The sequence below is a fragment of the Apaloderma vittatum genome, unplaced genomic scaffold, assembly GCF_000703405.1.
Source record: "Apaloderma vittatum isolate BGI_N311 unplaced genomic scaffold, ASM70340v1 scaffold29297, whole genome shotgun sequence".
Taxonomy (NCBI): Eukaryota; Metazoa; Chordata; class Aves; order Trogoniformes; family Trogonidae; genus Apaloderma; species Apaloderma vittatum.
The window spans coordinates 4,560-17,055 of NW_009728298.1; the positions used below are offsets into that span (position 1 = coordinate 4,560).

The 12,496-nt window shown below is 42.9% G+C and overlaps 1 protein-coding gene across 1 annotated transcript; it reads right to left on the reverse strand.

The window, feature by feature from the left end:
* Positions 1 to 271: 271 nt before the first annotated feature.
* Positions 272 to 12,058, reverse strand: LOC104277413 (the record flags this gene model as incomplete). Its single annotated transcript, XM_009874035.1, has 17 exons — positions 11,953 to 12,058; positions 11,322 to 11,451; positions 11,071 to 11,164; positions 10,186 to 10,336; positions 9,674 to 9,836; positions 9,047 to 9,172; positions 6,316 to 6,438; positions 5,842 to 5,997; positions 5,124 to 5,177; positions 4,651 to 4,868; positions 3,746 to 3,822; positions 3,488 to 3,598; positions 2,822 to 2,908; positions 2,304 to 2,411; positions 1,989 to 2,110; positions 1,664 to 1,786; positions 272 to 314 (listed from the first exon to the last, which is right to left on the reverse strand). Coding segments are annotated over exons 1-17 (1,992 nt in total), but the record flags the coding sequence as incomplete, so codon positions are not given.
* Positions 12,059 to 12,496: the final 438 nt, after the last annotated feature.

Genomic DNA, 12,496 nt, shown 5'->3' on the forward strand with positions numbered 1-12,496 from the left:
CCACATTACAGTTTTTCAAAAATGCTGATGAACTTTGAGACTTCGTGATGAGCTGCGGTGCCAAGGGGCAGGTGCCTCAATCCCTGGGCAGAGGAAAAAAAAAAAAAAATTAGCTAGTATACTTGAGAAATGTTTATAATAATTTTACACCAAAAGACATTGACATATAGTCAATATAGGGTATAACAAATTGTATCTTTAAATATTGATAAGTAATACAGTTGTCACTGATACGCTTTTTTGTTAAATTCTAAAATACAGAGACACTCACTGCGTTGTGGAAGAAGTTGCAAAGATGCTTCGCCCATGGACACCTGAAAAACAGCAAGAACAGATACAGATCCTGAAGCACTTTTCTCACCCGGACAGACCTGCCCCCAGGCTCCAACCACTCCGAGTTTTGCATTAATCAAAGCTTTGCAGGAAGAATAATCCAACAATTCGCTTCAACTTCCAAATGGAGACTGATTTCAGATGTACAGTAAAATAATTAAAAACAGACCAGAAGAAACGGGATTTCATCGCATCTCTCGGATCACTGCTAGGGCACAGCGTAAACCAGACGGCAGCAGTTAATGGAATTGTGAATTTGTTACATACAGCCCAGCTCACACACAGCTGAGGGAAATCAGGGATTTTATTTTCTCAGCTACACACAGCAAAGGCTGGAGAGAAGAAACAACAGAAGCCCTTCACCAAGAAAATCCACATCCGTGATTCCCACTTGAGACAGTTACCCAGAGGTGAATTCTCAACGTTACTCAGCCGCCAGCAGTGACGTGTGAATGAAAAGCCCCAGAGCAGGCAATTACTCTGCCCTCTGTACACAGCCACAGAGTCAATTCATTTTAAAACTATTAAGTCAATAAATTGAGGTCTATCACTCTAAAGCCTAAAATGCTTTACTGCATAACACGAAAGTATAATCCTTGCTCTCCCGAACGGCTCATGGTTTCAGCAGGGGCACGTTGGTGTCTATTACCATTTGTAATCTAAATGAAGAACTCAGGACTTTTCCAGAACTGTTTTCCCCACCCACTGAAGCTTTGTGCTGCTGCAGAGCAAGTGGTGTCTCTTCTTATCAAAAGAGGGTAAGAACGATGGGCAGAAACTTAACGCTGTCCTCAGTTCGCATTACAGCGCGCGTACGTTCCTGATCCTCTGGTTTCTGGTGTTCTTTTCCCTCACCACAGTGGAGAGGATTTCTTACAGGCTTTAAATAAACCTTGACACCTGTACACCCACCGCACTCTGGGAGCTACAAGACAACGTACATTTTGACCTAATTCCATCTATTTTCTCCATTACAAAGCTGCCTTATGCCTCCTTGCTTTGCTGCTTTGGTTGCTGTCGAGGATAATGATATTTAAGTAACAGAACTAGACTGGACCACAGATAGTCTGGATGACCGGGCAAGGTTTCTGACAGCAGATAATGTATTTTTGCACCACAGGGCACTGGGGAGGGAGAAGGCTGTTTGGTTGCAAAGAGTTAACAGAACAATTTCAATTCTACCCGAAACATCGCGTTCAGTATCTAATAACAGGGAGCAATCAACAACAAGAATGAATCATGAGGTAAGACTGTTAATTAGAGCAAACTTCCATCATTGTTGCAACACAGAGTGACGTTCCATTTGGCTGCGACAAAGATTCACACTTACATCTGCAGGTTCTCGGCGATAATATTCAGAGTGAACAGGCCAATGGATTGCATCTTCTTATGTCGGCACGTCAGGAAGAGGCAAAGGAATTCACCCACGTACTGGGGCCCAAGGTTTTGCCACCTAAGCAATATAAAACCAGGAAAAAGAATGGAGCTGTTCAGAGACAACTTCACGACAGATTCCTGGCATCTTACGTGCATTCTTGATTTACCCAAAGCACGGGGCTGGCTCAGGTAAGGATGGTATCTTGGCTAAACCTGCTGCCGTGAGACTGCTCTTACCCTTTCCACAGAGAGACTTCCAGGAGCAGGAGTTTACTCACAGTTTTAGCATTGTTGCTTTCTGGCGGTTTAGATCTCTCAAGATCAGGTTGACGGTGCCTTGGAGAACATGTTCTTCATAGGAAAGATGCTCCAGTAACAGCCGCAGAGCCCAGAAGTTACTCTAGGAAGGGACAAAACACAACCACTGATTTCACCCAGTTGCCAAATGATTTCTTAAAAAAAACGGACTAAACGTCAGCAGAGCTAACGGGGAACAGAACCAAGTCAAACACATCTAAAAACTCCAAGTTACACAGATTTGAAATACAATTCACTTGGACCTCTTAGAATGGAAATCAGTACCTAGGACTCACCCCAAAAGCCAGGGCTATCTCTAAGAAGGAAGTCAAGTACGGAAGATCACAAAACAGCATCTGTTGGATTGCTTGCACAGCGAGAATGAGACAAGCCTCGTGGTGCAGCTGCAGGAAGAGAGACCAACAATAGCATAACAGGTTTAAAAACCCACTTTCCCACCACACGCATATGGTATCCAGTGAGACCAGCACCACGTCGCTGCCTCCAGTCAGACAGGCTGGATGTCACACTCAGCATCCACAAAAATCTTTCGAAGATCAAAAGAAGGGGGATAGAACAGGTAATTTAATTAACAGCCTGTTTCACCCTGTGCTGGTGGCAGCCCAGAACAGACCCTAAGACTTCTCTTGCCTTGAGATACCTGCTCTAGCCTTCAGACTGTGCAGTCTTGTGCTGATTCCTCCCCCCAAAATCTTCAAGCCCCTTCTTAAGAGCTTTTCCTAACAATCCAACTGCTCTCTTCAAGCACAACAAAACAACTGGCAAATTTCCTCATTGCTGTGCGCACACTTACCTGAGGAGAGGAAATAGCAGGTGGTAAAGAAACATTAATTTTTGCCTTCAGTTCCTCTAAAAAGCCACCGCTGGCAGCGAGCACCCCCTGCAACAGAAATAATGAGTCACACGTAAAGGGAGAGGATGCCCAGATACTCTACAAATACCGAACCGTGCCTAAGATGGTTCTTCAAGGTGCTTTTATTTACTTTTCCAGCATTTTTACAGATAAGGTTGACTGTTAAACATCATGTTCAAGGAAAGTTGAGGCTCTACAGCACTAACCAAACCATACTGCGTAATCTCTTCATTTTAACTTACTAAGCTGAGCACCTATTTCTTTTCTTGAAGAAAATACCTGGATAATGAGTCTCTTCAGAACTATCAGAACACACTGATGGGATTTTTTAAACTGCTTTCTTATCCGTTTTGTTATCTGATCCATCTTGACATTAGAAGCTAGAGGATCAGCGCTAGGCACAGAGCTGGAAGCAGAGTTAACCTGTTTACCATTGCACGCAACACTCCTCAATCACAACGTTTCGCAAAGCGTAACATTTGGCACAAACCACGAGCGTTTGATGAGGCACCGTAAAATTAACCTTTGTATTTCGAAGAACATCAAACAAAGTCTTGTCTAAAACCAAGATGAGATTCTCCCGTTTCACAGTGCTGTCCCAGTTACCTTTTGGAAGTCAAGCGGTGGCTCTTTCAGGGACAGGGGATGTAGGTGCCCACTTTTTTCCAGAAAACTGCTGCTACCCAAGATCATGATGAGGGAACTCCAGCATTTCGGCTGCAACACAGCAAAATATCCGTTTTACAGGTCCGTTTGGAGGTGTAAGCTATTCAGAGGGAAAAGGGTTCTGATAGTAGGTCCTTGCATTAGAGAAGCAACTGAACAGAACAGTTACATACAGAAACACAGTTTTAATAGACTCACGTTCCTGTAAAGCGACACGTTGCTGTAAAGGAGTTTGAGCGCCTGCTTAATCAGAACAGCGTCTTTCAAGGGAGACCCTGTAGGAAAAAAACCACAAAAAACCAAACCAAACCAAAATGTATCTTATATTCCCTGAATCATCAAGAGCGTGAAGACAAATAAGACATTCTATGCACTTACTGCAGAAATCTAACAAAAAAGTGTCTACAGCTATTTTACAATACTTTATAGCTATTTTACAATATTTTGTAGGTTCTGAAGAGAAAGGCAACATCAGCTGTAAAAGGCCATTCTGGAAAGCTGCAAAGAACCGAACACAATTTAGATGAAGCCATCACAGAACAAAAATTTTCATTTTGTACCTCACCCCACAGGACAGTGCCCTACACACTGTCAGTGTCTCATATATCCAAGAACTCTACTAGTAGCTGAACACCTACAGAATAAATCTTGGATTTCAGAACACACCCTGACACGCAGCATGCACCAAGATGGATGATCAGTTGGCAGTGCCTAAACCAATGACAGAATAAAATATGCAGATGGTGAAACCTTTTCCATGAGGAAACTTTTATTCTCAAGAGCGTTACGGTGTGTTTCAGCCTGAATAAGTTGCAGGCTGTCACAGGCAGTGCCGTGATGCAACAGAGCGCTTCGTGTTTTCTTGGATTAGGTAGCTCTCGGCAAAACAACTTGGCAGCTGACAAAACCAGTCCTGTGTGTGAACCGTACTAAACAAATTCCTGCTCAGATACAGACATTCTTTCTGCCCAGAGTTATGGCTCACGCTTTAGCCCAACCAGCTGGTTTTTGAATCCTTCAGAATGCTACTAGATTTAATCGAAAAGTCAAAGGTGTAATTAAGTAAGGTTCTAAATATTTTGTAAGCAAGAAATCACGCTCACCAACGATAACCCAGGGTCCAGGGGTTAGCATATCCTTTCCAGCGGGGACACTGCCTGTCCGGAACATCTTCAGGTAGGTCTCGAACTGAACCGGCGTGAGCCGGCAGGCAGTGCAGCACGCGAGGCTGTTGACGGGAAACAGCAGCGAATGAGCAGCATCGAGGAAGTCTCCGGTTTTACACAAATAGAAAGGGATTTCATCGCGAAGGTCTCTCAATCTGGAAAGGAGAAAGAAAGGAGCAGTGGATTTTCATTAATGTCAAAGTTCTACAATACGCGTGTAACGAGAAAGTTATATCCAGCGAGGCAGAAGTTGGTCGCGATGAAGCGTTGGTTTCACTCAGCAGAGAGCTGACAAAATCCTCCAGCTTTGCTTTCTGTCAGTTTATTACACACTGAAGAAACACAGTGGGACACACTCATAAGGCAAAGAAACAACTGGGGGAGGGAAATAAAAAGAAAAAGCCATTTACCCTTTGGTATCGTTGCATTTCACAGCTCTCAGGTAGCGAACAACTTCTTTATAGCTGGGGAGAAAAAAAAAGACGGTGACCAGCAATAGGAAGGAAATGCAAAACAATACACAGGTCAGTCAAATATTTACTACAATTAATGAAGCAAAACAGATCCTCCCACTCAGGAGATGTCCTACAGCAAGAGAGAAATACAACTGGCAGAAAGAGACAGTTGTAGCTAAGTTCCAAGAAGCTACAACAGATTGTATCTGTACTTTGGCAGAACACCCCACGAGGTTGCCTTTCCATTTAATTCAAGTGGACTCCGTTCTTCTGAATACAGACTTCTGAAGACCCAGATACCAGAAGACAGTTTTTTTCTGCCTTCCACCTAGTCAGCCTTTGAGAAACAGAATTTGTTTTAAACATCAGCTTCTGAAAACCTACTGGGTTTATGGAAACAAAGAAATTCCCTACTTTGACATTCTTTTCTGGTCCCAAAGTGTTCAAAGGGCTTGATTCTGCTCTGAAAAAACTTCAAAAAGCTGCTGACCTTGTTGGTAACAAGTAACAGCCATGAACAGCTTAAAATGTGTTTTTGTTTTATATGCTTCCCCGTTACACAAAATGCCCACAGGTGTTAGGAAAACACCCCAGCATAACCAATACCATGCAAAGTGTCCAAGTTGAGTTCAGAAAAAGGAAAAAATCCCAAACAAGACCCAACTGATCCTACCTCTTTTTGTCTACCAATTTCTCCACTCGAGCCTCTATAACAGGGAGTGTTTCCCACAGAAATACTTTTCTTCCTTTCTGTGTTCTTTGCCCAGTGATGTTCTGGCCTTTTAAAACCGTGGTCAGTAACACATGGTCCCATGGCACAACATTCAAGCTGGAAGTAGGAAAATAAAGTCAGTTTTAACCACGTTTTCTTTTGCACACCACAAAGTAACGAAGATTTACCAAACATTTTGAAGTTTATAGCTCACTTCTGGGGAGGGGTGGGGGAGGAAAAAAGCCACATGGACAACAAAATAGCATCAAACAACAACTTTTCCTGCAAGGACAGGACAAATACAAAGCAGCCAACACTGAAGTCTTCCATAATATGCTCACACCTAACACCATCAGTGGAAGAACCCTTCTGTAAAGCTGTTTTCAAACCAAGTATTAAAAAACATATTCTCCAAGCAAAACCCAAAGAACATACCTATTTGAGAAGCCAAAACAGTGACATGGAAGCGTGATGGACTGAAAGAAATTAACAAACTTTTCATATAAACTTTTGGGGAAGTCACACAGCACCAGCATCCTCTGAAGTTGTGTTGTGATCCTGTGTTTTGAAAAGAAAAAAAAAACACCCCAAAATATATTAAAATTGGATTAATTACTATTAAGTTGTGGGGTTTTTTTAATCCTGTGGGAAACTATTCTACAGAAGTTTGGGGTCTTTTTTTTGGTTACACGTCAGATGGGCAGTTTCGATCTGTATTTAAATTTGTGCTTTAAGATTCGTAGTGAATAACGATGTTGCTCCTTTTGTTATTATTTTCAAACACCAGTGAAACCAAAGTTCTGTGGTCTTAGGCTTTAAAGTGAGTGTATGAGAGAAATGCTGTAGAAACCCATGATGAGCCCCATAAGCAGCCCGACCAACCTGAGCTCCTGCAGCTTCACAGCTCATGAACTCTGTTTTGTCTTAACTGAAAACTGGAAATAACACACTGACAAAAAGAAGAGTTTACTCTTTTAAAATTGCGGGATGGAGGCAAAAAGAAAAATAATTCTTGCTCCTGTTTTTTTGAAGTAAGAAATGAAAAAACTGAAGAACAGTAATTTAAAATAAAAACAGACACAGGATTTAGGTTATATCTGTCACGAGTTTCAAAGAGGTGAGAATATATAATTGTTTTTGAGTGTTCCTGGAAAAAAGTTAATTCTTAATTCATTAACCTTCTGTTGCAAGTGAATCTCAGGTTAAAGGTGAAACACAAAGCTAAAATGAGAAATTAATTATGCCAAGTGAGCTGGATGGCCTCATTCATCAGCCTCTGGGGGAACTTCTCTGTGTCACAGCCCTGACAGCTCCATCCCAGCAAAGCAGGAGGCGGCTGCTGTTTTGATCCTTAGACACTATTTACTCGTTGGCTTACTAACCACAAGTAGCTGCCTGACACCACCTTCTGGTCTGGCCTTACACAACACTCTAGACCGCAGTCAAGAGGTAATCCACCTTCTTGGCTCCGAGCTCCCCATTGAGCTCTTCTCCTTTGAGGCAACGACGAGGGTTTGGGGGTTTCTGTGGCTCTCAGTAAGGCAGGTACTGCCTTTCTCGGGAAAGGACTAATACTGAAAGAGCTGCTAAAAATCCTGATTTGTTGTGTATAACCGTAGAACATGATAGCACAAGGAAGTTCCTGCTCGTTAGGCCGATCAGTGCATGCTGGTTTTATGTCTGATGTCCCTGCCATCTGCTCTGCTCGTACGCCTGAGGCAGCACAGCGGCGGCATTTTCCCTGATAAGAAGTTCTCGATGCCACAGAACTACAAGATTACACACCTCTGCAACCTTACTTTTAACTTCTAAGAGCCACAGCGTTAACTTTTGTCTTTATACCTTCGAACAGAAATAATTTTAAATGTGTTTTAAATGCAAGCAGAGAGTTTGCAGCCAGCAACCATCCTGCTGTCATCTCACCCTATGATCAGACAAGTCTTACCTCTGCAACAGACAAGGGACAGCAATTTTTAATGCGTCAGTATGACCAAGGTTCTGCCAGCTTCTAAGAGAGGAGGAAAAATAAAAAGCACTAAGTAACATTTGGCTTGTTTTCCTGCCTTTTCTCCTTCTCTCTACTCAACTGTTTGAGAAAAAGGTGCAGATAAACCAAAAACCACAGATAAAACAAATGCTCAAGGTGTAAAACACATTCTAGAATTAACACTGCTTTACAGCAGTACCTGACCAACCCAGACATCTCTCTCCTGCTGACACACGCAGTGTAAAGCAGTACCAGACTGTATTAGACCATCGTGGGCACATGTTTGTTTTACAGGGCCCCTAAAGGGCTGCATATCATCATCCCATCCAGCTACAGGGAAAGCTGCCGGACTCGGAACAAGCACAGAGACACGGCCAAACAAAATATCCAGCCCGCAACTTGCAAACTTTGACAGTTCCTCGGAAAGCACTGCGGAGGAGCTGCTGTTTCTGCCCTCCCGAACCAACCCAGACCACATTTACTGCTCCTTTATCAAAAGCCTGGAATGTAAGCCCACACATATTTAGGTTTTGCAAACCAAAGCTCTCTGACCTTGCTCAGACTGGTTAGCAATTGAGAATAAACCAGCCACGGCATAAACAAGAAGATAGACAGCACAAGTAGTGAAGACTGAAGTATTTAAGTCCCGTTTTGATTTATTTATCATGCAGTCCTCCCAGCTCACCCGTCATGGACTGCATGTCCAGACTTACAGGAAACATCTAAAGCTCGTTAGCCAAGGAACGTCCCATCCTCCCTTCCTTCCAGGCCAGAGGCAGATGTTCCTTCCCAAGTGCAGCCCGCGAGCAATCCACTCAGGAAAGCTCCCCTTCCCCTTCTCCTGAAGAATTGGCTCCACACACCCTCCTTCTCATTCCCATCTCAGATTCCTTCCCCTCGCTGCAGATCCTTTCCCTTCCTTGTGACTCAATCCCACTTAACTTCTTCCTCTCCCATCCAACCTTTAACCTTCCCTCTTTCCCCAAATTCCTCCGTGTAACCAATCCCCCTTCTCCCTTGAGCGTACTCATGTTCCTCTCACCGTGCTGCAGTCAGGGCTGTGATCTTTACACTGTCCTCACTCTCAATAAAAACAGAAACCCGGAACTCTCTCACTTACGTCTCCTCCCTTTGAGAAGCACATGAAGAGACACAGTGGATGTGGAACTGGATACTCACAACGAAGGGTCTTTATGAAGTGCTATCTCCTTAGCCGCTCCCAGAAACATGACAGCAGCAGCTTTAGGACTCTCTCTTTCTGCCTGATTCAGAAAGCTCGTTACCAGCGCAAAAACTCTAGAATACCTAAGAAAGTTAAACAGTCTGTAAGATAAAGTGTCTGCAGTGATGTACTTTGTAAACAAATGGGAGTTCTTCTTCAGTTGGAGAGCAAATTGAGCCCCGTTTCCTTGAAAAGAATCTGTACGACAGCGGGAGCGTATGTGTGCAACTGTTGCTTTAAGCATTTTAAAGGCATATACCATCGAGAAAAAGCTGAACCTTATCCTAAGAAACAAATTAGTAAAAACACAGGCTTTACTTCCATGCTTCCCCAGGTTATAATAATGAGGGATATTATCAAGTCTCATAGGATAGCACAAGCCACATATTTAAAATTGTTCTTAAGGTGCATTTAAATTGGTGTTCAAACTCCACCCAAGTGCGATTTAACAGCTCACGGGCCAAGAAAGTTCTCTCAACTATGTTTCTGCTGTCTCGGGTGCCACGATGACCACTTAACTAAAGGAGATCACACCTGTCCTGACAAGTATGTACTGGTAGCAGCTGAGTTCCGTCGTAACTTACTTGTATACAACTTCCGTGTTGTGTGATCTGCAGACATTGCATTGCCCAGGAAGCAGTTTTGGGAGATTGAAGCATTCATGTTGCACGGGAGGCACTTTTTCTCCAGCCAGATACTTATTATATTCCACAGAAAGCTCCTGAATAAATTTTATTAGAAGACTCCCTACGAGAGCAGACAGATGTGAAAACTGTTAGCGCAATTTTTTACGTTTGCATTTTCAAAACGGAAAGGAACAGAAAAGAAATCGTAAGTACCCCACATAAAATATTTCACACCCAGTCTTAATGGTCAGGAAAGCTTTGTTGCTTTTTCCGGAGCGCGGAAAGCACGAAAGCACAGACACCTGGCCTGCAAACACGTGTCTGCTCCACGTACAGCCCAGAAAGACGGCTGCAAAAAATTCCTTAAAAATTCGTCAGGCCTTAGCAAGGAGAGTTGTGGACCAGACAATCCGTCCAGCAAGCCCCAGGCTGAGGAGCTGGGGGTGTCGGGCCAGGAGCGGAGCGCTTACCCCCGTGCCGAAGGTCTGCGTCTATTTCCGTGAGCTCCAAATTGAACATGACAAGAACACCCGCCAAGGCGAAGTCACGCTGGTCCTTCCAGAACTTGCTTTTGTTGTGTGCGTTGCAGTGACAGAGGGAAGGGGTTGTCCAATTCTGGCACTATTTCATAAAATGTGAAAACCAGGGAAAGTTGTTTATCGTTGTTCTTTTTTTTTCTCTCTAGCTGAGCAAATCAAGAGGTAGTTCCTCTCTCTGAGAGGACGACTCCAATGCATTTAATCCTTTGCACAGCCAGACAAAGCCACAGTGAAGTATTTCCACAGTCAGGGCAGGAGGCCAATATGGCAATACCCTGATACTATGGCTTAAAAAAATCCAAAAAACAACTCCACAGTAATTTACCTTCGTTCCCAGATACCTGATAGAAACACTTTGGACTGGCACCCTCCCTGTAGTAAGTTAATAACCAAGCACTGTCTTGGCATGTCCACTGCAACTCTGTTCACAGTTTAAAGTTTTCTGAATTCTAAGAAAATCCCAAACAAACTCCACATAGCCAGAGTTTCCCTCCCTGCTCCTTAGTACGGGAAAAACTAAATTCAGTATAACAATCCCATGAAACACACTGTGTTTCTAAGGCAAACAGGAGGCACATCTGCTTAAATCAAGTGAACTCTACTCCAACAACTGGCTGGCCTACCAGAAATCACCTCAGGCAGTGACCACATTTTTAGTAGCATTATTAAGCTGACAGATATCAACATTTAGGAGAGGAACTGTTAAAATAATCAAATTTCATGCACCATATATTCCTTTAGTGTGTTTAAGAGTGATTTCTTTTAAGAAGACCGTTGAGCAATTTAGTTTACTCAAAGTTGTGCATTTTTTCTTACCTCGGAAGCTAGTTTATCACAGATGTAGCAGTAGCACTGATTACAAATATCAGCATTTTTCTCAAGGGGTGAGCACGCATCGCATTCTGTTCGCCTGCAAAGTTGAAAACCAGCAGGTTATTTATGAAATGAGTTACATGCTTATCCAACTCTACACTTCTCCTTAGTTGAAAAGCTAACAAGGTTACTTGACAAGACAGGTTAAATGTGGAAAATGAAATTCCGGTATTAAGCTCTGTCAATGAACATACTCAAACGGGTGTATTGTACAGTCATATCTCGCATGAGGCATCACTTTGGCTTGTTTACAGAAAGTAACCATTAGTTCACATTCCTCATCTACAACTTCTTCGGATTTCTCCTCTTCCAGGGCAGACTTTTCTGTAGAAAAGAGAATATGTGGTGTGAATCAGTAACTACATTCGTTACAAATGTGAATCAGTAACTACAACTCCATTACAAATTCAAGCAGCTACTGACATTTACTTTTTCAAAACCCTTTAAGGTACAAATTTTCTTATGATTTCATATGGTGCCAATAAGAACGGTACGCAGAGCTGGGACAAAACACTTCCACATGCTATCAAAACAGACATAATTTAATCAAAAAGGATCCAGCTGATATTGAAAAGGCCCAGTCTCAGCCAGGTTTGTAATATTTTGAAACTACACAGCAGTATCCTCTAAGGTAATTAGTGCCATCAAAGAAATCCCAACAGTTAGGAAACAATGGCAGTTCCTCCTGGTTTTATTTATTTATGAAGTGCTTTGTTTTCTTAGCAGCACAAAGACACGTTTTAAGCATATCGCGTAATAATTTACTTCAGCTTGCTTCAAAAGTTCATTACAGAGCTTCGAGAGCAACAGAAGCACAGTACTTACGCGACGGGTCTACTAACAGAACTGAATTCCCAAGCGTGCTCTCAGCTTCATCATCACTGATCAGGATTATGCTCTCCTGTTCCTTTTCTCTTTTCGATGGCCCCATGGTTATCGAATTCCAGTGGAAAGAAATTCTTCAGACACAAGGATACTTCCCACTTTGAAAGTCCTTTCCTCAGGAAGGGAAGAAAAAGACTTCTCCGAGAGCCAAACTCTTCATCTGTGCTGAGTAAGCTACACTAGGGGCAGAAACGTTCAACCCTCAGCGCAGTCAGCAGCTCAGATAATGCCGCAGTTTCCATCCAGAGCTGAGAGAACCCTGAAAACCAAGGAGGTAGGGAAAAAAAAACAACAAAAGAAAACAGATATGAGATATGCTGTGGGTTTGGTGGAACTACCTTTGAAAGAACCATCTACTAGTAACAACTTAAGCTAAACATGAAATGCTTTTTTTTTCTGGTGATGGTAACAGAGCGCTGGCACAGGCTGCCCAGAGGGGTTGGGGGGGTCTCCATCTCTCTGGAGACTTTCAAAAATTCTTCAG